The sequence below is a fragment of the Leopardus geoffroyi genome, chromosome D4, assembly GCF_018350155.1.
Source record: "Leopardus geoffroyi isolate Oge1 chromosome D4, O.geoffroyi_Oge1_pat1.0, whole genome shotgun sequence".
Taxonomy (NCBI): Eukaryota; Metazoa; Chordata; class Mammalia; order Carnivora; family Felidae; genus Leopardus; species Leopardus geoffroyi.
Genome location: NC_059342.1, coordinates 4,029,046 through 4,053,266, shown reverse-complemented (window position 1 = coordinate 4,053,266; position 24,221 = coordinate 4,029,046). Strand labels below are relative to the sequence as shown.

Genomic DNA, 24,221 nt, shown 5'->3' with positions numbered 1-24,221 from the left:
GAGCTCCAGGCAGATGTCTGCCCAACCATGGGCCTTCCTGATTCTACGCGCCTGGCGTCACGATCTTTGCGAGCATTGGGGCAGCTGCAGGGCCCACGAGAGCCCCCACCCGAGTCCCTGAGGCCCGAGACCATGCGTTTCCAGGCAGCTCCCAGAGGGGGCAGAGGCCACTGGCCAAGTCCCTTGCCTCCCCCCAACCCGGGTGGGGGTGAGCCAGCAGCCTCTCCGGTCCGTGGGCTGCCGGCCCGTTAGAAGGCACGCGGAAAAGGCTCCTTGACCGTCAGCAGCTATTACCGTGGTTGCCTCACTTATGATACAGAGGGTGAGTGTCCCTAATCCGGATGCAGAGAGTTCCATAGATGTGGTGACCCGATTCCTGCACCGATGTTACGGTTAAACCGTGCGTGAACTGGAACCTGCCTGATTCTCAGTCGTCGGAGATCTGAGGGACCTTGCTCTGCGCACCTGCCATGCACTGCCGTGCGTCACCTCGCCGGGTCTTCGTGGGACGTGGTCGAGGTGGGGGCGCACCTCCGGGGCGCTCAGGGGAAGGGGCCCGGAGACGGGACGTGCAGGTGGTGCCGGGTTGGTGCGTCTGTGCCGCGGGTCCCGTCCCTGGCAGAGGGCGCCGACATGCGTTCTGTCCTGGTGGCGCAGGGCTGGCGGCGGCCGCGACCAGGCCACGTGCTAAAGGCCTCTGTCCTCACACGGCCTCGCGTTCGGTGGCAGCCTAGTCCCCGCTAGGTGGGAGAGGACGCTCCCACGCCCCGCGGGCACCCAACACACGCTCACACGCGTGCCCACGCCCACAGCCCACACTCGTACATGCCACACGCACTAGGGGTTCTACACAGTGCCAGTGACGACACACTCTTGTCCCTAAACTCTTCCGGGTGCGAATCCCAGCCAACAGCATCCCCAGACCACCGATGACGAGTACGTAAGCTGCAGATGGGCGCACGGCCGTCCGCCACGCGTTCACAGGCTCCGTGCCAGTTCCGAGAAACTTCAAGAGCACGTTCTCAACGGTCCCGGCCCTTCAGGCTCCCCGCAGGCCCAGCCGGCGTCCCCAGCGCTCACGCGCTCTGGTCTCCGGGTGGCCACGGCAGATGGGAAGCGCCCCAGGATGCAGGGTGACGGGAGAGGCGGGGCAGGAGCGAGTCCCTCAGTGTGACCGGCTCCCGCCTGCACTTGGGTCTGGCACCCCAAACAGGGCCACGCGTCGGACGTGCATGTGTCGGGTGCAGCGTTTTGTCTGGCGTGTTCGGACTTCGGTTCGTATGTGACCTACATTTCATTTCATGACTGTTGCAGACGGTGCTTTTCAGCCTGGCCTGGGGGGGGCCTGACTCTCGCCTCCTGTGCTGCACGGTGGGCTCCACGCAGACCCCCCGCGCGGCTGCAGGCGCCCAGCTGAGCCGCCTCGGGAACCGCCTGATGCCCGCGGGGCTCCACCCTGCGAGCACTCCCCGCTATACTGCCCTGCACAAATCAGGGTCTCTTCGGGGGGCTCTGTTATGATACCACCCACCTCCTCCACCCTTACCTTGTGCAAGTCCAGCCCTCGGGCCTGTGTCTTGATCCCCGAAGGCACACGTGGGCTCCCATCGTGGCCCCGGTGGCAATCAGTGCGGGGTACCCAGTATTCCCACGGCTTAGTCTTCCCAGCTCTGGGAGGGAGGGCTTACTTCCCAGCCCTTGTTATCGGCCGATACACCCTGGGCAGAGGGGATGACGCGAGTCGGTTCACGGCGATGGTTTAACTGTCTCCCGAGTCCCTCCAGAGCTGTCTCTCCTCCGGCGGCGATGTGGGTCCCCTCCTCCCTCGGTCCTCCCTGTGTCCCCTCCCTCGGTCCTCCTCGTGTCTCCCTGATAGCCAGGAGCATCCACGGTGCAGGTCCCAGTCTGAGGCAGGAGAAGACCAATGTCCCAACTCCAGGACAGCCAGGCACAGAGCAAATTCTCCCTTCCTTTGCCTTTTCTTGTCCTTTCTTTTCTCTTCTGTTCTTTTCTTGGTTCTTTTTCAGGCATTCAACTGATTAGATGCGGCCCACCCCCCCTGGGGAGGACAATCTGCATTACTGAGCCCACTAATTTAAATGCTAATCTCCTGAAACACCCTCTCGGAGACACCTGGAATCACATTTAATCTGGGCGCCCTGTGGGTGGTCAAGTTGACACATAAAATGAACCATCACCAGGATTTGTCTTTCCTTCCATAGCTTCATCTTGGGGTGCCTGGGGTCTCTCTCATTGTTCTTGGCGGGGGGGGGGGGCACTCAGAAGCATTCTCGACTCCATGGGGCTGCTGAGCAGAGCGGAGGATGGTCTCTGGGCACGCCTGAGGGTCTCTCTCAGGGGACAAGCCCTATGAGGGCGAGGAGGTGTGCCTGCTGCGTGGCAGCCAGAAGGGTGTAAAGGTCACTCTTCATCCCAGAAAATGTGCTCCAGGCTCCCCGGAGGGAAATGGAGGCTGGCAGGCGGGGGCCGGCCCCCACAGGACTGATGGTCTGGCCACAGGCTGGTCCCTTCCTGTCCCACAGGGCCACCAGCCACCACAACCCCATGGTCCTCCTCCTTGGACAGGTCGAGTTCTTCCCCCGCTATCTTTCCGGTCTATGACACACGGACGGCGGTATGGCCCCCCTCGTTCGTCTTCGAGGGGCAAACTCTCTTCGGTGATTATTTTTTATGTCGACAGGCTCTTCTCTTACGGATGAAAGCTTTGACCGCGGATACTATCGTCCGAAAGCGGGCTTCTCGGTCGGAAGCCAGAGTTCGCACGTGGCTCTTTCTTCTCTGCTCAATTCCTTCCGCAATAACCATCTTCCCCGAGAGCCTGCCTGACACGAGGGGAAGGGACAGGAGGAGGCGGGAAAGGAAGGCACATCCGTTCGTACCGGAAGGTGGTCTTCCCACGGGAGGCTGGGGCTGGGGATGCTGCTGCCACACGGGACGGGGAGGGCCGTCCAACTTGCAGCCAGCCCCCCGCCCCCCTCTGTCCCCTTACGTACTTTGTGTTTATATTAAGGGCAACTCCTGTACACAGTTAGGGAAACTTAAATCAGAGTGATAAGCTCGCCTCCCCGGAGCGGTCGGGAGCAATCGCCTTGTACACTCTGGACAGGTCTTCCCGTCTCTGCTCGTCGGAACCGCCAGCACTTTGGAAAGGATTTCTGCACCGCCCCCCACCCCGTGTTTAGACTGTCGCCCCATTACTTTCTCTCCTGATCGTGCTTTTAACGATCAGAGCGTGCCTTCCTCAGAGTCTCCTGTTCTTATCGGGTGGATGGTTCGACCCTCCCTGGGTTCTTAGGAGGCCGGCACCCTGCAGCGCTCACTCAGAGGCTTTCAGTTCATTAGGTTTAGAAGGAAAGGGGCTTTTCGGTCCTTCGGCAACGCCACCCCCTTTCCTCAGCTGTCACTGTTGGCTTGGAAATCAGAAAAATAATCAAAACGCTTTATTTTAAAATCTGAAAACACTACTCTCTGTCAATCATCTCAAACTCTGGCTTGGGGTCCGCGGAGAAAAAGAAAGTGTCGCAGAGACAGGAACGCGGTGGCTGGACTAGACGCGCAGGGACCAGAGGACCACTAGGGAGCCGGCCAGCCCTGCACCACATGCTCTGGACGAGGCATCCCCTCAGGGAGTCCTGGGACGTTGCTGTTGGCTGCAGGGGAGGGGGGCGGTGAGTGCGTGCCCCCAAAGGACAACCGGATTCCTGCATGAGCATGGGGCACACTCCTGGGACAGGGAGACCCTGGCAGTGAACCTGACACTGCCTGGCCTTTGGGGTGGGAAGTGAATCACATCTTCACGGTCCCCAAATTTCCAGCTGGAGGTCGGGTGAACCTGGGAACATAAACCGCCTCCCTCCTTAAGCAGATTCACTTACAAAATGAATGAATGCTCTCCTGGTGGAGAAAAATGTCCTGGAGCCTCCAAGTACCAGTTAATACGGTGTGCGTTATCTACTGAATGCATATTAATGATGCATTCATGCATATTAATATGCATTCAACAGAAGTGGTACTAGGAGGTTATGTTTGCACCAACCAAAGAATACAGACACTCAGTCTTTTGAATTTGCTCCGGTGAAAGCCTCCTGGGATCTACTAGCTTTTGGGGTTTTATTCCCCTCGTGCACTGATTGAACTGGTCGCTCATGGGGGCTGGGTTTGGGTGGTTGCTTGCGTTCTTTAGACAATATTAGCTGTTGCACGGGGAAGATGCCCTTGAAAGCCCCAGCCCCTCGCCCCGGTGAGCAGGAGTCCGGACACAGGCACCATCCACAGAGGAATGCACAGATGTATCACGGTACGGTGCCCCCCGCAGGGTAAACACTGGGTGCGGCCAGGACGGGGTGAGCTCCAAGTGCTCGACAACATAGATGGGAACCTTGCACACGAACCTGAGCCCGAGTAGCTAGGCAGCAAGTACAAGCCGGGTGACTCCATTCATGCGCAGTCGAGGGAAACTGAGTACTGTTAGGAGTTGGGGTCGGGGTGACGCAGGTGCGGTCATGTAGCCAGGTGGGGGCGACCTTCTATGTCTGCCGCTGGTGTCTGCTCTCGTCCAGGGGCCGAAGACGTGGGACGAGCAGGTGGGTGAGACCCAACCAGCCCCGCACTTAGGAATCATGCTACATTGGTGCACGTTGAGTCTCAGAGTTAAGAATAAGAGGAGTGAGGGTGGGCTCTGTCGGGTGAGCAGATCAGAAGACCCCCCCGCCCCCCGCCCCGGGGGATCTGTAGCAGGGAGAGGCCTTCTCCCTCCGCCCAGATGCCACTTTCCTCCACCCAGTCATGCTCTGGGCTGTGTATCCTTTCTGCACGTGCAAGTGACAAGCTTGGGGACAGGCGGGGACGGCCAGCGCAGACTGAGGTGGTATCCCTGAGTGCCCCCGATGTGGGCTCATGGCTTTGAGGTCACCAACAAAGGGGAGAGAAAAAGAATATCTCTGTTGTTGTTGTTTCCAACAGTATGACTCTGTCGGAAGGATCCTGTCCGGACAGGATTGTCCAGAACAACAACCACTCCCAAGCGCATCTTGTCGCTTGAAGTGGAAAACCCAGGGTTCTCCCAGAATGTATGTAACGGGGGCGCCTGGGGGGCTCAGTCAGTTGAGCATCCGACTTCAGGTCATGATCTCGTGGGTCATGGATTCAAGCCCCGCGTCGGGCTCTGCGCCGACAGCTCGGAGCCTGGAGCCCGCTTGGGATTCTGTGTCTCCCTCTCTCTCTGCCCCTCCCCTGCTCCCACTCTGTCTTTTTCTCTCTCTCTCAAAAATAACTAAACATTTAAAATAATTAGAATGTATGCAACAAGACAAAGGGAACAGCGTGTAAGGAGACAGAGGTGTGAGGGGCGGCCCTGGTCCCACGGCTCTAGGAGGAGAGACCCCGGAGGGAAAGACAGCTGCGAGCCTCCCAGAGCCCGGGAAACAGGCTTCCAGCCGCAAACGTTTTGGGGGTTATATTCCCGGATTTGCTATTATTATCCGTGGTAAGGGGTAGTGACAGTGGTAGCAGCAGTGGTTTAGTTCAGGCAAAAGTGATCCTCTGAATCTCCCTCTCAGAAACCCTTAAAAAAAGAACCATCCTCCCCCGACAAAAGAGGACAAACCAATTCAGAACTCTCACTTCCTCATTCCTGTGCCGAATCGCAAGTGCCCTTAAGGAAAGCAAAAGACCACTGAGACACCCAGACCTATTTTAAGAACAGCAGGTATTTCTACGTGGGTGCTCTGACTTATTTGTAGGTCAGAAATGGGATCGCAGGCTCGCAAAGCCCTCCCCACCTGGCGCTCTCTCTGCACGGTGGCTGAGAAAAAGCAGCCGCAGGTCTAAGCAGAGAAGGCCGTTTTGTCCTTCTTGTGATGAAATGCCAAGAATTGACTAATTTATAGCATCTATGTTGATATTATACACAGAGGCCAAGATTGGAGCTTAGCCCGGTCTTTTCTGGAAACGATTCCTTTGAAATCAGGAGGTCCACTTAAGGAAAATAAATGTTTTACGTGTTCCCTAGTGATATGAATCACCACTGCTCTGTATGGCTTTCTTTGCCGAGACTTCATCGGAAGCCGCGGACGGGAGTTCCGTTCCCATCCAGAGTGTGATGGTGTGTGAGCCCCCTCCGAGAACCGTGGGATGTCACAGACATTCAAATCCGGGGATTCCCCACGAGAAGTCCTTGCAGTTTTGGAGGTTGAATTGACCGTCTGGATCATCTGGTCCATCAGCTGTACGGGGACCAGGTCACCTGGCCCAGGAGCCACGGGGCAAGACCCCTCTAGAAGTGAGGTCGCCGGGGGGGAGTCCCAGGGCTTTGCACCAGGGTTGACAACTGCTCTGACTGTTGCCGCCCCCTACATGTGCACGCTGCGTTTCCACAAACGTGTTTGCACCTGGCAACATTTACCAAAGCTAAAGAGAGTTGAGAACCACTGACCTCCGGGAGGTCTTTCTTTTACAACTGAGAAAACGGGGGAACATGCCAATCAGGGGGTCCCAGACAGACAGGTGAGCGGAGCGTCCATAGCAGTCAAACATCGGAGCCAAACGCTTTGAAAAGGTAGCAATCGAATTCGACCCCGTGGAAAAGCCCATACGGCAGAGTAAAGTCTTCGGGTGGGTTATCACGAATGTTCTCAAGGGGGTGGGAGGATATAAACTATCCATAAAGCAGGAAAGGCTTTAATAATAGAAAATAGAAAAATAACCAGAGGACTTTGAACTTTGTCAAACAACCATGAGCAGTCAAGAGGCTCCATACGAAAACAGACGCGACAAGAGAGTGAATTCGCGGACGGATCAGGCGCTCACAAGGACAAAGAAATGAAAATCGAAGACAAAAGTGGCCCCCCGGGGGAGAGCTCCTATCTCGGCTCATATTTGCCGAGATTCCTGGAGAGGGGAAAGAGTCTCGGGGGATATAGCCAATTAGGGAAGAGAAGAGCATTGTGAGAATGTTCTCCGTTCTCTGCAGGGCTGGCCTCGCAGCCATAGAGGTGAATGCGAAAACTCACGCCACTAATCTAAAATTTTAGTTTTTCTTTGCCGGGAATGGCGTGAAATCACAAGCCCGCCACGACAGGTCAGGAAGGACTGTGAAGGCACGTGTTCGACTTTGGAAGCGTTGAGCGCGCTGTCGCCCGGCTGTCTAACAAGGGTCGCACATTTCACGTCGCACGGGGTCCTGTAGGCGAGGAACGCCTGGCAAATTCCTAGCAGCAGGCATTTGAACATCCTTGCTTTGGAATTTCAAAGGTAAAGAGGGCTTGCTGAGGTTTCCAGAGAGAGAAACGAGTCCGTTTACAAGAAATGGACGTGTTGGCCGAGCGGGGTAAGCATCCTGTCACTGACCGTGGTCAGGAGCGCTGAGCACTTTGGGTGTGGGTGCGGGGGGGGCCTGCAGGGCTTGGGTGTGGGCGGCTGGTTGTGAAATCCTCCCCCCGCCCCCGGGGCGTCTCCTTACAGAACCGGCGGGGCAGGGCCGGCTCTGGAGCCAGGCCAGGCTCCTGGGACGTGCGTGCAGGACCGTCTGTCCGGTAGGGCTGCTGGTCGTGTGCCCAGCCTGGGGACACGCTGGGACATAGCATCCCACTGCTCCAGTGCCTGGATGCCACGGCTCAGCAGGAACCGGGAGGATGGAGGGGTACAGGGTGGCGGGGCTGTGACGGACGCAGCCGGGACCGGAGGACACTCGGGCTGCCCTGGGACACCAGATTTCCCGTGTTAGAGGAAGGCCAGGACAGCTCTGGGTGCCCCGGATTCGCACGCGGGGGGACAGCACCTACGCACACACACGTGTTCAGACATACATCTGTAGATACACAGGCACAGACAGACACAAACACACACAGACAGGCAGACACACACAGCAATGGGAACTTCTCTGGCTCGTCAACTACAGAAGTACGCAACTTGCTTTGGCCCACATGAGGAGTTGGTGAAGGACCCAGGGAGTCCGGACGCTGCTGTCGGCTTCTCCCCTGGATGCCCTCGCGCAGACGCTGAGGAGCAAAGCCGGCCTCGCCATCCAGAAGGAGGGGCACGCGGCAACGGAGTCGGGGCACCCAGCGGGCAGGGGAGAGCTGGCTGGCTGCTAGGTGCCCACGCACGGTGCTTATGCGGCACCTGCTCCCTGCATGTGTCCAGGGAGGGGACAGAACACGACTCCCACCCTCGTAGGATGTACAGCCTGACGTCCACCACACATGCACCTCAGCTTGGATGGCACATCACCGTCCAGGACCTGCGGAGCCGAGGGAATGTCAAGGACTGGACAGCAGCAGTGGAAGGCGGGGAGGCTCTGGTGGGCTGGCTTCTCGGGCTGGGGGAGCACAGCCAGGGAGGGAGCCAGGGCGGGCAGATGGGGCGTCTTCACTGGGCGGGCATGCAGGATGGCTCCACGCCAAAGACCCCAGGGACACGTGGGGTGACGGGACCGTGAACGGGTTTCTACACTGCAGGAATTCTGTGCAATCTGAGTATGCTTTCTGGATCTTCGGTAGGGGACTATGATCTACAGAGGTCTCCGTGAGTACGCAGCCATGGGGCATTGGCTTGTCCGCTGAGCAGAACTGGTCTGGAAATACCGACGTGAGCAAGTGGCCGAGGCGGGGGTGTTCTGGCAGGCGCAGGTGACAGCTGGGAGACAGGATGGGAGTGTCCTGCTGCTAAGGCACACAGAGCTGATCCCCCCTGCCAGGTCAATGGAGGCGGAGCGGGAAACCACCGCTGGCAGAGGTGAGTCCCTCGCCCGCCTGCTCGCAGCTCTCGGACTCTTGGACTCCTGGAGAAACCCAAGTATAGGGAGTGCCCCTAGACCTACGGCCAGGAGGAAAGGAAAAGTGACCTCGTAAGGGGAAAGCAATCCTTTCTAACACAGGCCTTGCTAACTCTAACACAGAGTCTAACACATTGACTCTGAAGGGTCGATGTCTGTGTGCAAAACGGAAAGCCACATGGTGGTCTTCGATTCTAACTTTCAAATGCCTGGAACCACCCACGTGGGGAAGGAGGTCGCAAAGGACGACTCGCTCTGGTGGAGCGAGTTTTGCTCATGTCTCGTGGGTGGGGGGACTTGTTCTTGGACCAGAGGCTCGACGTGCACAATGAAGTCTCCAAGTCTGGTCATTTAGAAACAGAAACTAATGTGCGTTGATCACCCACTCCATGAAGGCTGTTCTGCCCTTGTGGGAGCAGGTGAACCAGGTCTGCCTTAAAAGTCTGCCCTTCCTGGGGCGCCTGGGGGGCTCAGTCGGTTCAGCGTCCGACTTCGGCTCACGTCACGATCTCACTGTTCGTGGGTTCGAGCCCCGCGTCGGGCTGTGTGCTGACGGCTCAGAGCCTGGAGCCTGCTTCGGATTGTGCCTTCCTCTCTCTCTCTCTCTCTGCCCCTCCCCTACTTGTGCTCTCTCTCTCTCTCTCTCTCTCTCTCTCAAAAATAAATAATAAACATGAAAAGAACAAGGCCTGCCCTTCCTCTCCACCTGCCTCGGCCGGACACAGGAGCTCTAACTGCTATCCCTCATGCTGCAGAAACTATGCTGAGGCGGGAGGCACTATCCAGGACACGAGCTAAAGTCCTGCACCGAACGTGGACGGGGACTTTGCTGGGAAGCATGAGGGTTGGAACTCGGCTCTTGAGTGGGTGGCTTGGAACACACCCCGGCGGTGTGCCCGGCAGCAGGCAGAGGTGCCGACAAAACACATTTGGGGTCTGCGTGCCTCCCTCCGAGCGGTGCGTCCGTGACTTGTCAGTTAGCTGGAGGGAAAAAAAAAAAAAACATAGATTTCAGCAACCTTGACCTTTCTCGTGTGTTTCCCTGGGTGTGTCGGGGCTGGGTCAACCTTGACTTCGCTTCTTGTCCGGGAATCCAGAGAAGGCAGGAGCGGGCCTTGTAGGATGATTCCTGAGGGGCCCTTCCAGCTCAAACACGCGGCTCCCCACGACAAGTGAGCACGCTTCAAGGTCAGGCTGGTGGGAGCGAACGCGTGCCAGGCAAATCTGTAACAAGAGGACATAAAGAAACCTTTCCGATTCCCTTGACCGGCCAGCACCTCATGGCGCGGATTAGAAATCGCTTCCCCGAATAGAGTCGCCAGCTGCCAGCCACTTCCTTTGAAAATAAATCACTGACTACATCTTTTTACACCTGTCGAGATGTGATTTCCAGTAGCGCATCCAGTTGGCGGCTCTCATGCGCCTGTGAAAATAGGCAGAACCTAGATGCGTGGCCGGGCCTGGCGAGCTCCTGCCTGGGCGCAGACTGCCCCCTGGTGGGCGCTCGGGGAGGGACACAGCGAGCCCGTGGTCAGGTCAGGTCTGAAAGGGCTCCCCCCAAGAAATGAGCGCCCTGGGTGGGGGGTGGGGGGGTGGGGCGTGGGAACCCGCTCCACAAGCCACGGGCAGGCCGTGGGCTCCTGTTTCCACGTCCGGGGTGGGACTCGCCCTCACTCCAGCCAAGCACCACCTGCGACGCTCCTGCAGAGATGCTTCTGGGCCCTCTCTGGGCTCCAGAAACTTCCTGCTGGTTTTTTCTTCTCTCTTCTGTAGTTCTCTGCCTCTCTGTCTCTGTCTCTGTCTCTGCCTCTCTCTCTCTCCCACACACGGAGGACTGAATCCCAGGACGGAAAATCCCCACATTAAACCTACCTGTCAGCCCTCCCAGGGTAGGGTCACACTGGCCTTTGGCCTCCAGCGCCTTTGGGCCATATCCCCTGGGAGGGGCCGGCTGATAGCAGGGGCCTGCATGTTGGGGTTAGAACCAATGACCTCGGGTTTCGGGGGGCCTTGCAGGGCCAGAGAGCAAAGCCAGAACATGCCACTCGCGTGGGACACGATTGCCCCACAGACCTGGCTGGACAGACCCTGCGGAGAGGTGGCGACGACAGCCAGGGAGCCGCCGCGTGTGGGGGCCGCCGCGTGTGGGGACATGGCCGTGGGAGGAGCTGTCTGACCTGCCATTGTTCCTTCTTCCGGGTGGGCGGGGACCTCAGGAAACACCTTCCAGGGCCTTCTCCTGTCCGCTCCCACCTTGACGGCCCGTGCCGACCACCCCCAGGTAAGCGCAGCAAGGTCAGGCATCACCGCCTGGGCACGTTCGCACCCGGGGCCTGGCTCCCACGCGGGCCTCCCCTCTGCCCGGTGGTGGCTCCGTGTCTCCACGTGGACAGCTGGTCCTGCCGCTAAAAGCCCGTGGTGTGGGGCAGACCTGGAGAAGCAGGGGAAGCACCCTGGATTCTAGCAGAGCCCCCTCCTTGTCCGGGTCACTCTGGCACCGGCCTCCACGCTCAGCGGCGCCTGCTGCCGCCGGGTCCCCGAGGGAGGGCCGCAGACTGTGAAAGGGGTGCCTAGGTTGTTAAACCCAGATGCCAGAAGGTCAGCGCCTCAGAGGGCCCGCAGTACTCAGTCCTGGAAGCACGGGGCCCGGGGCGTCCTGGAGGGCAGGACCGATGTGCCCCGCCAGACTCTTTGAGCAACAACTCCTGGTAAAAGTGATCTGTTTACACAAACGCTGAATCGGAAATTTTCTGAGTTCGAATATTCGTCAAAGACGAGCATTTCTGAGCCGAGAGGCCACCGTGGAGGGGTGAAGGGCGCAGAGGAGCAGAACATACAGGCCCGTGCTGCCCGTGCTGTGACCTGCCAGGGCCCCGCACACCCCCGGGGGGCGTGTGCAGTGGCCGGCAACCCCGGACTGTGCCAGCCCCGAGGCACACGTGGGTGGGACAGAGTGGCAGAGGGGGGACAGGGGTCCTGGGCTGCCCAGCCCGCGGCGAATGTCCCATCACACAGCACTGTGCCTGAGCCGGCCCTGAGCAGGGCACTGGGACACAGGGGTGGGCGGCATCCTTTGTGGTGTGGGTGGGATGCTGCCCCCCCACACTTGACCCTGACCCTGACCCTGACCCTGACCCTTCCAGACTCGGGGGCTCTGTAGGGACAGTGTCCTTTCTTCTGTTTGCTCAGGCTTCTGGAAGCCCCCAAGCGTGGGAAAGAGCAGGAGGGGACAGATCAGACCCCCTCAGTGGCCAATGGTGGTGTCCTGGGTACAACCGGGCAACAGCTCTCGGGATCCAAATGCAAGTGGCTTCTGCCCTGCTGCTGTGCACACTCACCACGGCATGGGACACACCTGAGTGAAGGCTCCCTGTGTACCGGGTTCTTTGGAAAGGACCTCCAGGCAGGTGGTTTTCCGGGACGCTGACCCAGAGGGGGAGTCTAGGAGCGGGTGTCTGTCACCGAGGGAGCGTGTGTGTCGGGACTGGACAGAAGGAAGGTGCCCAGCAGTGTCCCCGCAGGGGCTCTGGGGCCAGCAGGGCCCAGCAGGGCCCAGCAGGGCGGCAATGGCCAGACAGGCACAACCCCTGTGTCCATCGGGACCGCCCCGGCCTCTCGCAGGAGGCCCAGCTTAGGCCACGAAGCTCCTCTTTTTGGGCACTTCCCGTTCACCTCTGCCCACACGACCTCCACCCAAGTCCACCCTTCTCCTCCGCCTTCCCCCTCCTGGCTCCTCCTGGCCCCTCTCTCTCTCCCTCTCTCTTGCTCTCTACTCAGGTTCTTGCTATCCTATTGGCCATTGGCAGAGACGATTCACCAGAAAGCTAGCAAGTATAGTCCTCGGTGCCCAGGGTTCGAATGGGCTCCCCCAAATCCTGGAAGAGGATCTAACAACACAGTCACGTTGTTTACATGAAATGTCCCAAAGGAAGAGACCGTACCTGCGGTCCCTCCAGACAGCTGTCTCCTTCCCTCCGCGTTCCCCGGGGAGGACTGCTAAGATTCTGGGAAGGAAAGATGTGCTGGGGGTGTGGACAGCCCCGGGGATGCGTCTACCTGGCCTCCTGCGTCTCCAGAGCATTTCAGCTCCCCCCAGCTGGACCACCACCCACTTTACTGAACATCCGGCTTGAGATGGGAAGGTGGTGGGAGATGATAGATAGATAGACAGATAGATAGATAGATAGATAGATAGATAGATACATAGATAATAATAAATAGATGATAGATATATAGATAATAGATGACAGATGGCTAGATGAATAGATGATTGGTGATACGTGAGACAGATAATAGATGATGGATAGATGGATAGAGATGATGGACAGATGACTGATGATAGACAGAAGGTGGCGTGTCCCCTTGTGCCAGCTCTGGGGATGCAGATGTGCAGGAAGAACAGAGCAGGCACGGGCCCATGGAAGCTGCGTCGCGGGGGAGCGGGGAGACCACCCGTCTGGAGGAGGGTCCCCCTGGCGGCCACGCGCCTGCACAGCAAAGGTTACGCAATCAGAGGTGCGCGCTGCTGTGGCTTTTCCTTGTCGACGGAAATCCCACAGAATGGAATTTGCCAGAATCGCCGTTTTCTTGAGCCAAACCTGTAGGCATCCCACAGTCAGGACCGTCTGCCGGTGGCGTCGCACGTTTTGCATCTCACGGCACGCCGGGCCCCGCTTTGGCTCCGTGCGCGCCTCGGCCGGAGGCGGCCACGGTGGTCCTGATGAAGTGTGCTTTCTCGGAGCCGGCTGGGCACATCGCGTGTGTGAGCTGCAGACCCGCAGGCTGAATCTGGCCCGGCCCGGGGGAAAGCCTCCAAAGATATTTAGTTCCCCGCTCAAGGGAGTCAGTCATCCGAGGTTTCCAGCACGTCCCTGGTATCTGTGTAAGGGAATGGCTTCGGGCGCAAACTACCCTGGGCTCTGTTCACTGCTGGGCACCCCCCACGCCAGCTGGGGACACAGGTTCTGGTTGTGGCGTTCGAGGCTGGGCTCTCCTGGATTCCTGGATTCTTCTCCCGAGCAAGGCCTGGATCCCATGTGTTCCTCTGCGTCATCCTGGGCCGATCACTGAGCCACTGTGGACGCGCTGGGGCCCCTTACGGCATTCTGCTGGCGACCACCCCACGAGCCATCCTGAGAACACTGGGTCGACACCACTTGGCCTCGAACAGAGGAACCCAACCTTCTGGAACTCAGGTCTGGCTCTGATCCTCATCTTCCTGTCCCAGGTCCCCAGTGGTTCCGTGTTTCCCGGGTCACACAGGGTGGTGAGTCACAGACCTACCTCCCGGCGCACCCAGAGACACTGTCAATGCCCGTGGCCCTGGGCCCCTTCCAGACCGGTGGAGCTGAGCTCTGGGAATAGAGGCAGGGCACCTGCAGTTTTAAGGCTCCACTGAAGATTCTACAGGGCAGAGGTGCCTGGGTGGCTCCATCGGTTAAGCGTCTGACTCTTGATGTCAGCCTAGGTCGTGATCTCACGATTCGTGGGATCGAGCCCCTCCGTCGGGCTCTGCGCTGACGTTGCGGAGTCTGCTTGGGATTCTCTCTCTCCCTCTCTCTCTGCCCACCCCCCCCCACCCGACTCATGCTCTCTGTCAAAATAAATAAATAGACATCTAAAAACAAAGACTCTATGGTGCAGTCAGGCCTAAGGAACAGGGGTGTTAGATCGAGAAAGCTGAGTCAGCCTCTTTTCCGAGTCATGGCCTTTCATTTGTGAAATGAGAGATTAATGATGACAGCTGTCTCAGAAGTTGCTTGTTTTTAGACTTAAACTAGAAGGTACGCCTGAAAGCGTTTGCCACCTGTGAAAAGTACCGATGGAGTATCTATGACAGAGCCCTGCGTCCCAAACTAGTGTCCCAGGCCAGCTCGCACATTTGCCCGTGCGGACAACGCTCAGGCGCTCACGCCTCATTCGGCGTTCTTACCACGAAGCCCTCTGTGCGCTGGTCTGTCAGTGCCCAGAGGTGCCGTAGGGCATCATTGCTTAGGTGTTCACCCTTCTGACCCTTGAGGGCTGACCTTGATGTTTTCTAAAAGCCGGAAGCGGGGAGAGGGGAGACGAGAACACCCACGGAGTCCAACGCCACTCTCGAGTGCCGTGGACGGACGCGGCGTCTACCTGCTTTCTCTCCCGGCGACGCTTCCGAGAGCCACCCAGTGGCCTACGCTGTGTGCCCAGGCCGGGGAGGCATCCCTCCCTGTCCACCAGCAGTGCGGGGCGTTGCTTCTAAGACCCACTGTGGCCCCAGGGGCCCACGTGAGGGAAAACATATCTGTCGTGAAGTCCGCTCTGCCGGTTGGTCTGGTTTCTCAGGGGCGGGAGGACTGATAGTCGTTGCAAACGTCCAATTCCACGGAGAAAATGCTGGCAGGTCTGCAGAGACGGGCCCCTGTTCTCGGGCCTCTGTGCTGGGCACCCGGCCAGCGTCTCGGGAGCCAGAGTGGGGGCAGGAGAAGCAGGCCTTTCATCGCAGACTGAAAAGGGACGATCCAGACATTGGGGGTTGTGCGGGATGGGGGCTCACTTGGGGGCGGGAGGGGAGACCCCTTCTGCATACCTGGGACCAGTGACCGAGTGGGTTAATAACAGAAAGTGATTTTCATGCTAAAAGGAGCATTAGGAGCCCAAGAAGCTCAGGAACAAAAAGATACCAGTTTATCACAGTCGCACCCACACGGTCCTGGGGGGACGTTGCAAAACGACGCGGGCCCCACTGGCCGACCCTGGGCCCTGTATTTGCAGACAGAGATAGAGAGAAGTGGGGGCTCCAGATGGACTGACTCCCCCACCCTACATCAGAAAGCAGCCGTGGGAGACCACCGCTCGTGCACAAGAGCGCCCAGGACTGTTACAGAATGGGGCGGGGGGCATCTTACTCGCTTTTAAGGGAAGAGAGTCCCAGAGCGAACACGGGTCTAGGTGTTTTGGTGGCAGAAATAAAGTCAATTAAAATGGCTACATTTCCCCCCCAGGCTTTCACTGGGCACTGCTTTTCTTCGGGGGGAATCTCCCCGGCGTGATCCTGCCCATCCCGGGGGGTCAGCCTGGCTCTGGAGTCGGCCTGGATCCGGGCCCGCTGATCCCCCGTGGGAGTTAGCTACCCCCGTTTCCGTCTGGACTCTCTGCCACGTGCATGACCACCTATGCACGAAGATGGAAAGCAAGCATCTGGTGTCTTCCTTCTACAGGGTCGAGGCGGTCTGGTGTGCTCGTGGGGCGGCTGGTGCCCCTAAGTTGCGACAGTTGCCCGGGTGACCGTGCGCTGCTGCGTAAGCGTGGGAACATAGCCGGTGTCCAGAAGTCTGCTGCCCCGGGCGCCTTCAGCCCCCGGGGCGGTCTCTGTGGACCTCCAGGCGCCATGTGACGGCAAAGTCACCTCCCCGACTCGCCTGCTCCATGAAACTCCCTTTCTCTCTGGCCCGGCCCCGTGGTAAGGGCCCGAGCTCAGCCTGGGTCCCCTCCCTGTCCACTGGCGGTGAGGCTGTGGCCTCCCTTCCACCTCCCCTCGGCCCCACGTCAGGAGGGGAAGGACTCCCAGCAGCTAGTCCCAAGCAGGGAGTGTTTACAGCACTGGATTCCGGCACATTCTGGCATCCTCAACGGCCTCTGAAATTCACAATGTCCTCTGATACAGACACCGGCCGGCTCTTTATCGTGGTGAGCGAGGAAGAGTCGTTTACGGACAATTTGTGTTTTTCCCTCACTGTCCCACCGTTTAACGATAGTCGTGGAAAACTGAGTCATCTCCAGACCTCAAAGGCTGCAGAGGCATCATGTCTTATGACTCATGGCTTTGGTAAAATAACGCCTAGCTAAAAAAATAGCTCCCGGAAACTTCCCGGCTGAGTGTCATGTGGGCAGAGAGCGTCACCTGCTCAGCTGACGCCCCGCCAGGGGGCGATGACCAGCAGCCCCCCCCCCCGGCCAGTGAGACAGACTTGAGAACAGCACAGACGGGTGGGCTCGGCGCAGGGTGTGCTGGGAGTCCGGACTATCTTACTGGATTGGGTGGTGGCGTCTCCGGAAAAGTGTGCTTTTCCCTCTGGGCGAGTTTTGCAAAACTCCAAAATAATAAGAGCTGTATGTAAGGAAACACCACGTTATGTGGCCTGGGCCCTCCAGGTGATCAAGATTTTCTTTTCTGGGAAGGGGTGATTGATTATGTGTGTTCTGGGCTGCGTGTGTGTGTGTGTGTGTGTGTGTGTGTGTGTGTGTGAGAGAGAGAGACAGAGACAACATGGTGTGTAAACAACCAACATTAGAGATCAGGACGGGGCTGGTTCTTCAGCTAATAACTCGGATAACTGAGCTCAAGGACATGCGCTGAGGGTCCCGTGCGATGCCTCCGTTGTGCAGTCTCCCAGCGTGTGCGAAGAACACCGGCCCCGTCTTGCTAACAGACACTGAGCACAACAGTGGGTCTGTGGTTAAAGGAGTCGGGAAAATGCTGAGCCGGCCAGAACGTGTGAAAAGGTCTTTGTGGCAAAGTCCTCGAAGTCTGAGTGGGCCACCGGGCCCCGGGCCCCGGGCCCCGGGCCCCGGGCCCCTTACGCGGGGAGGGCTGAGCCGGGCGTTCCAGCTGTTCCATCAGGGAAAGTGCTGGTCGCACAGCACAGACTCACAGGTGCAGGAAGCCCCATGGGGGTGCTTCCTCGGCCTCTCTGGGGGTGCGCAGGGGGGCAGGAGGGGGCAGGGCTGGGGCCTCACCTCCGCCTGGCTCACGTCGCCTGAGGAAGCGCGGTGACTCAGGGGGACCCGCTGCCCCTGAAGCAGCGACGGGTTCCGCAACTGCGACTGGCCTCCGTGTCTGCGTGCTCACAGGTGTCGGCGCGGGAGGGCGGGCGAGGCTCATCCGAGTTTCGGGCCCCACCGTGGTTGGTGCCGGGGACCAGCTGTTTTGTTCTCTGTTGCCACGTCTTGGGCACGTACTGCTTCCGGAGCAGCAGGCCCCGGGCCGTTTGGCAGTCCATCCTTCCACTCTCGTGGCCGTCTCGCTCCCAGGGCCACCAAGGGAGCGTGAGGCCAGCCCACCCAGGCCCCCGAACCTCTGCCTGCCGGAGCAGGGGACCGTCAGTGGGACCGGGAGGGCTGGTGGCCGGGAGAGGCCGAGACGAAAACAGCCGCCGGCGCATCCCGAGGCGGGACAACTGCCCCACGCTGGTGGTGAAGGGGTCACGTGGGGTGCGGTTCAGTGTGCGGTGTGTGTGCGTGTACACGCAAGCAGTGTGCAGACGTGTATATGCTGGGTACACGTGTGCCCGGGGACATGTGAGCGGCGTGTAGGCGTGTATGTGGTGTGTGTGTGCAAGGTGTATGCACGTGTACACGTGAGAGGAGTGCAGATGTGTACATGGCATGCATGCGTGTGCAAGGGGTGTGCACGTGTACACGTGAGAGGTGTGTAGGCGTGTATATGGTGGGCACACGTGTGCCCGTGGACATGTGAGCAGTGTGTAGGTGTGTATGTGGTGTGTGTGTGCAAGGTGTGTGCACATGTACACGCGAGCGGTGTGCAGGCGTGTATATGGTGGGCACACGTGTGCCCGTGGACATGTGAGCGGCGTGTAGGCGTGTATCTGGTGTGTGTGTGTGCAAGGTGTGTGCACGTGTACACGTGAGAGGTGTGCAGGTGTGTACGTGGCATGCATGTGTGTGCAAGGGGTGTGCAAGTGTACATGTGAGCGGTGTGCATGCGTGTATATGGTGGGCACATGTGTGCCCGTGGACATGTGTGTGGCGTGTAGGCGTGTATGTGGTGTGTGTGTGCAAGGGGTGTGCACGTGTACACGCGAGCGGTGTGTAGGCATGTACGTGGTACATGGGTGTGTATATATGGCGTGTGCATGTGAGCGGTGTCTAGGTGTGTGCGTGGTGTGCATGTGCGTGTGTAAACTTGAGCGGTGTGTAGGTGTGTACAAGCGTGCATGTGCACATAGGGGGCGCGTGCTGTGTACATGTGAGTGGTGTGTGGACACGTACGTGGTGTGCACGTGCACGTATGAGGCACGTGCACGTGTAACGTGAGCTGTGTGTAGGTGTACGCATGGTGTGCATGTGCATGTATAAGGTGTGTGCACGTGTACACGTGAGCGGTGCGTAGGTGTGTACATGGTGTGCACATGCACGTATGAGTGTGCACACGTGTAATGTGAGCAGCGTGTAGGCGTGTATGTGGTGTGCATGCTTGTGGGAGTGTGTGAGCGTGTGACACCCTGGAGAAAACAGGGGGAGATGAGGGCTCCGGAATCCCCTCCTCGGCTCCCCCGGTGCTCCCTAAGCAATCTTCACAAAGACAGAGCTCGCGACCCTGGAGCGCTGCTTTGGCACCCGCCGGGACTTCTGGGTCAGGGTCAGGCCCTCTTCCGTCAGGGTCAGGCCCTCCGTGTGTGGAACCCACGAGCACGGTCACGGCTGGCCAGGGCCCCCTTGGCAGGCGTCTGCAGCACAAGCTCACGGACCCGTCCGAGGGTTCTGTGTGTGTCCATCCTTCCGGGACGCAACTGGGAACTTCACAAGAAAACACACACACACACACACACAGTTGCTGTTTAACAGTTTATTTGAGAGTGCATCCTACCACATTCCAGTAACATCCACGAAAAGAATCATCAAACCAATTTAAAACTTTTATTTTAAAAAAAAAATCACCGTTAAAAAGTCCAGTGACAAAAAGCAGTTCTTGAGATGGAGGAAGAATACTGATGATCCGGTCGAGTGTGCTCTGCGGGGCGACGGGGCCCGAGAGCCCAGCAGGCACCTCCACACGTGCAGATCCGGACGGAGCGGCGGCCGCCGGGCAGGGGACGAAGTGAAGTCGCCACCAAGGCTGGTGACAGCCCGTGTGGGGACACGCTCAGAGGAGAAACGAGCAATCGTTTCCGGAAACCTCAGTCCCGCCGTGGGGGAACGCCGTGTCCACAGCGTCAGCAAATGGTTCTGGCCAGAACAGGCTGTCTGTCCTCCGTCCGTGAGGCCCCTCTGTTCCCGCTAAACAAGGGCCCCCAGGTAAAGGCACAGGGAGTGCGCATGACCCTGTGGCAGGGCAGACACGCGGTGAGTAGTCCTTCCCCTCCAGACTTAGCTCACGTCACCGAGCCTTCCACGTGCGGCCCCGCGACAGACACGCTCCGGCATCTGAAGGGTACCCGCAGCTCAGCGCCGGGGCCTCTGGTCCAGATGTCACCCCGCGTCATCCAGCCCCTGACAGCTAATCCTAACTTTACTGGTATATGTGGGCCAGTGACTTGTGTAAGCCCAAACCCTGCTCAGGGGTTCACTACGCCTAGGGAACTCGCAGAGAATTCCTCGTCTCGCACCTTCAACCCAAAGTCACACTCAGGCATACTTGTGGTGAGGGTCAGGGTCTGCGGCTTTATTAGGAATTAACACACTCTTAGGAGGCTCGCGTTTAGAGGGCCTTGGCCACCAGCTCGTCCCCCCTGCTGTGAACACAGAAAGGGCTGGGGAACTCTGGCGACACCCTCTCTCTGGCGGAGGGGAGCTCGGACCTCACTGAGGAGATGAGGACCCGTGGCGTCCTGCTGTCTGTCCTCGCTCAGGCCCGCGGTGACAGACATCACGGCCCTCCCCTGCCTGCACGACTTTTATTTACTAGTCCCCTGAAAGCACGGTCTTGGGAGAGTATGCGGGAGAGAGGCTGTTTCAGGGGAAAGGAAGCCAAGCCGGTCCGTGCCGAGAGCCCCTTGTCCACGCAGGGGTGCGTCTTCCGTCTGAGACCACACAGAGCAAATGCAGTCTCCAAACTTTTTATCCCCTTTAACTGGCTACATGCTTGGATTTTGTTTTTTCAGCCGCAAAGGACTTGTGTCACCAGGGCAGCTTTTCGGTGGCAGGACTCCTTCCATCTTTCGACCGGTCGGAGCCAAGTTCTGGAGGCAGCCAGCTCCCCTCTGCTCCCCTTCCCTCCACCGCAGACAGCAAGGCCAGCCGCACCCCTGGCCGCGGAGAACGGCACACAGGACGCCTCCAGGCTGCCAGATCTTCCGATGCAGAAACAGATCCTGAACGTAACCTGGCACGAAATCACACCGCGCAGACAAGAAACACAGGGATCCTTCCCCGGGCCCTCTGACCCTGCTGTCCTTCTTCCCGGGCTCTCCCGGGAGGGGCTGCTTTGTGGAGGGTGTGTTCTGGGACAGGCTTTGGGGACAACGGTCACAGGCGTGCTCCACACGAGGCCGGCTCCCCTGGCAGCAGACGCAGGTGGAAACTCTCGAAATCCACGCACTGGGCTGGCTTGGCTGTGACCCCTCGTCTGCTCCCAAGGCGGCCACGGAGGGCGTGGGGCCGTTAGTTGACCACGTCGTAGTAATAGTTGCGTAGACGCAGTTCCACGGCTGCAAATCCGGGCCTGCTCTCCACCCTGGAAAGGGAAGACGCACATTATTGTCCGTCCACGCGCTGTGGCAAAAGCCCCTCCGGCAGGTGGAGTGGAGGTGGCTGCGCCCCCTGCTGGTTCCTCCAGAGCCTGCGCGTCCCTGCTCCCCGCACCCGGGGACCAGGAGCCCCTGGCGGAATACAGTCAGGCCCACGTGGCCTGCAGGACCCGATCCCCAGGTGACTCGTGTCCACCTTCAAGTTGGAGACGTTTTGCACGGGGAGCCGAGATCTTTCGCCCCAGTTCAGAGACCTGTGATCCAGCAAAATAGGACGTGCCTAAAAATACTTAGTGGGTCAATGGGCTGAAGACCTATATTTCAAGTTGGACTCATCATCTTGCTAAAAATGGACACAATTTAAGCTCTCCCCCTGCCCCCGTCGGATGGCTCTGGGCTTTCTGGGACCATGGGACGATATGGGTTCATATGAAACTCAAAGCCAAAGACGCGGGCACGGACGGTCACAAACCCACAAGGCGAACTTCTCTGTCACTGCTGAGGGTGGGAAATGACCTCAGTAAACGACGAGCTAACCATTTGTAACTTCTCCTCCGCTTTCTCCAATATGACAAACGTGTAGAGACGCCTCCGCTTTCTCCAATATGACAGGATCAGCCGGAAGCAAGTAGTTCTCAAAACTCTTGAGAATCTATCCCGGTGTGGAAGTGATTTTGCTTGTATCGCAAGATTTTTGGCTATAATGCCAGCGGGTAAGTTTGCCCGGTAAGGGAAACAGAGCTTGAGGTTAAACTGGGTGAAGTGTCCACATTGAAACTGTCACCTGCTCCAGGTCCGACAGGGGCCGGGGGGCAGGCTCACGGGGACCCAGAATCACTCTCCACTACAGGGAGAGTGGTTTCTACAGAACCGAAATGGGTTTTGTCAAACGGCATCAACATAAATGGTTTCGCGTGCAGCTTTTAAGAGCCAGGAAAAACCATAATGACCTGCTGGGACTTATCCGCAGTCTGTGGTCATGGCTGGGGACACAGGCCATCTCGGGCTTCATGGTGGGGGTCATGCCTCTGGCCACCAGGCTGTGTTCAAGATGGGGTGGTGGCCAAGCCTGGGTGCAGGAGCATGTGTGAGACCTGTGTCTAGATAGACAGACAGACAGCCTCCCTCCTTCTACGGTCTAAGAGCACAACCTCATCGCCTTTGCAAAACAGAACATTCCGCTGCAAGTATGGGGGCCCGGATGCACAGAGCCCCCTTTGAATCTTTCTCTGGGGGTTTCATCCACCCAGCAGCCGGGCACCAAGCGAAGGAAGCGATGCAGGACTACAGGCTGGCCCTCCGCAGACACCTGCTCAGGCTGTAGATCTCTCCTCTACGCTGTGGGAGAGGCCGCCCCAAGGAGTAAGGATGATGTGGGGCTTCAGCAAGTGTGGCCAAGCGTCCTGTACGTGTGCCAGCTTCCCGTCTGTCCCCGCCTGCCCGCATCTGCTTCCCCAGGCCTCGGGGTGCTTTCTGTACTCGGGCCCTCGTGCCAGGGGCCCCTCTTTCCTCGTTGCCTGCGCCCCTGCCCCTCATCCTGCCGTCCAGAACTCCACTCCCTAACAGAGGCCACGGTGGATCTCTAGCAGAAAGATGGTCCCACAACCTCCCACAGGGGCCGCACAGCACCTATGAAATACGCAACCCCATGCTTACATGGGGTGGATTTGTGGCTTGTCTGCCTCGCGACAGCCCGTGCTCCCCCCAGCCCAGAGTAGTAACCACCCTGGAAAGTGTCAGCCGGTGTGTATGTGGAGGGTGGTCACAGGTGTGTCAGTGATAAGTGTCCAAGCGTGTACAAATATATACAAGTGTCCTCTCTACCTACCCATCATCCATCTCTATCCATCTGTCATGTACTGATTGACTCATTTTCTATCAGCCATCCTTGTCCATCATCAATCAATCTGTCCATCCTCCAATATCCATCCATCCATCTAGATCTATCTATCATGTATGTATGTATCTATGTATGTATCTATCCATACATCATCTATGTATCTATCTACCTATCTATCTACCTATCTATCTATCTATCTATCTGTCTATCTATCTACAAGTCTATCAGCCACACTGGGGAAGGTAGCTGACTGTTTAGAACAGAGGAAAGAATGGAGACAAAAAAGCCTCAAAAAGCCTGGAGGATGTACAGGGCTCGTTTGTATTCACTTCACCGACTCCACCAAGTTCTGGAAGCTCCGTGAGCCTCTGTGCCTCCAAGCACCTGCTCCTTCTATGAGTCAGCACCCGCACACACGTGTCCCCTGTGTGGTCCCCCTGGGCCGTGTCCTCAGCCCTGGAAGGCCATCGGACTCATCCCCTTCTGCGAACACACAACAGAATGCACTAATTTCGTGGCTTACCTGCGGCCTGTTCGCCCCTCTCTTCAACTGCAGGCTCCAGCAGGGGCTGGGCTTTCCCTGAGGCCTGCTGACCCCCTGCCTGGTGCTGGGACGGAGGCTTGCACATGGCACCTCCAGTGGGGAGAGTGGCCACGTGAACACCTGGGTGCTCAGGGGAGGGGGGCTCTCAGGGGAGGGGGCGCTCAGAGGAGGGGGCTCTCAGGGGAGGGGACTCTCAGGGGAGAGGAATCTTAGGGGAGGGGGGCTCTGGAGGGGGCGCTCAGAGGAGGGGGCTGTCAGGGGAGGAGACCCTCAGGGGAGGGGACTCTCAGGGGAGAGGAATCTCAGGGGAGAGGGTCTCTGGAGGGGGCGCTTAGAGGATGGGGCTCTCAGGGGAGGGAACTCTCAGGGGAGGGGGTGCTCAAGGGAGGGGGCTCTTAGCGGAGGGAGGCTCTGGAGGGAGCTCTCAGGGGAGGGGGCTCTCAGGGGAGGGGACTCTCAGGGGAGGGGGCACTCAGGGGAGGGGACTCTTCGGGGAGGGAGCTCTCAGGGGAGGGGGCACTCAGAGGGAATGGACTTGGCCCTGAGCAGAACTGGGACCAGGGACAAGGATGGTCTGGGCAATGTCGCCCTGTTGCTCGTGTTTGCTGATCTTTAAGCAGCACTTGGGGCTCCATCTAG

At 58.5% G+C, this 24,221-nt stretch overlaps 2 protein-coding genes across 8 annotated transcripts in view; one reads left to right on the top strand and one right to left on the bottom strand.

Annotated features, from left to right (window-relative positions):
• Window positions 1–12,168, top strand: part of AUH (AU RNA binding methylglutaconyl-CoA hydratase) — a 350,873-nt gene extending 338,705 nt beyond the window's left edge. For all 5 annotated transcript variants that reach the window (XM_045467661.1, XM_045467663.1, XM_045467660.1 and 2 more), the window contains 2 exons: window positions 10,994–11,075; window positions 11,984–12,168. In XM_045467661.1, the coding sequence (XP_045323617.1) occupies window positions 10,994–11,075; window positions 11,984–12,153 (252 nt within the window). In that variant the 3' untranslated portion in view covers window positions 12,154–12,168. The remainder of the gene's footprint in view (window positions 1–10,993; window positions 11,076–11,983) is intronic.
• Window positions 12,169–19,343: 7,175 nt separating this feature from the next.
• Window positions 19,344–24,221, bottom strand: part of SYK (spleen associated tyrosine kinase) — an 86,753-nt gene continuing 81,875 nt past the window's right edge. For all 3 annotated transcript variants that reach the window (XM_045470303.1, XM_045470302.1, XM_045470304.1), the window contains one exon: window positions 19,344–21,185. In XM_045470303.1, the coding sequence (XP_045326259.1) occupies window positions 21,113–21,185 (73 nt within the window). In that variant the 3' untranslated portion in view covers window positions 19,344–21,112. The remainder of the gene's footprint in view (window positions 21,186–24,221) is intronic.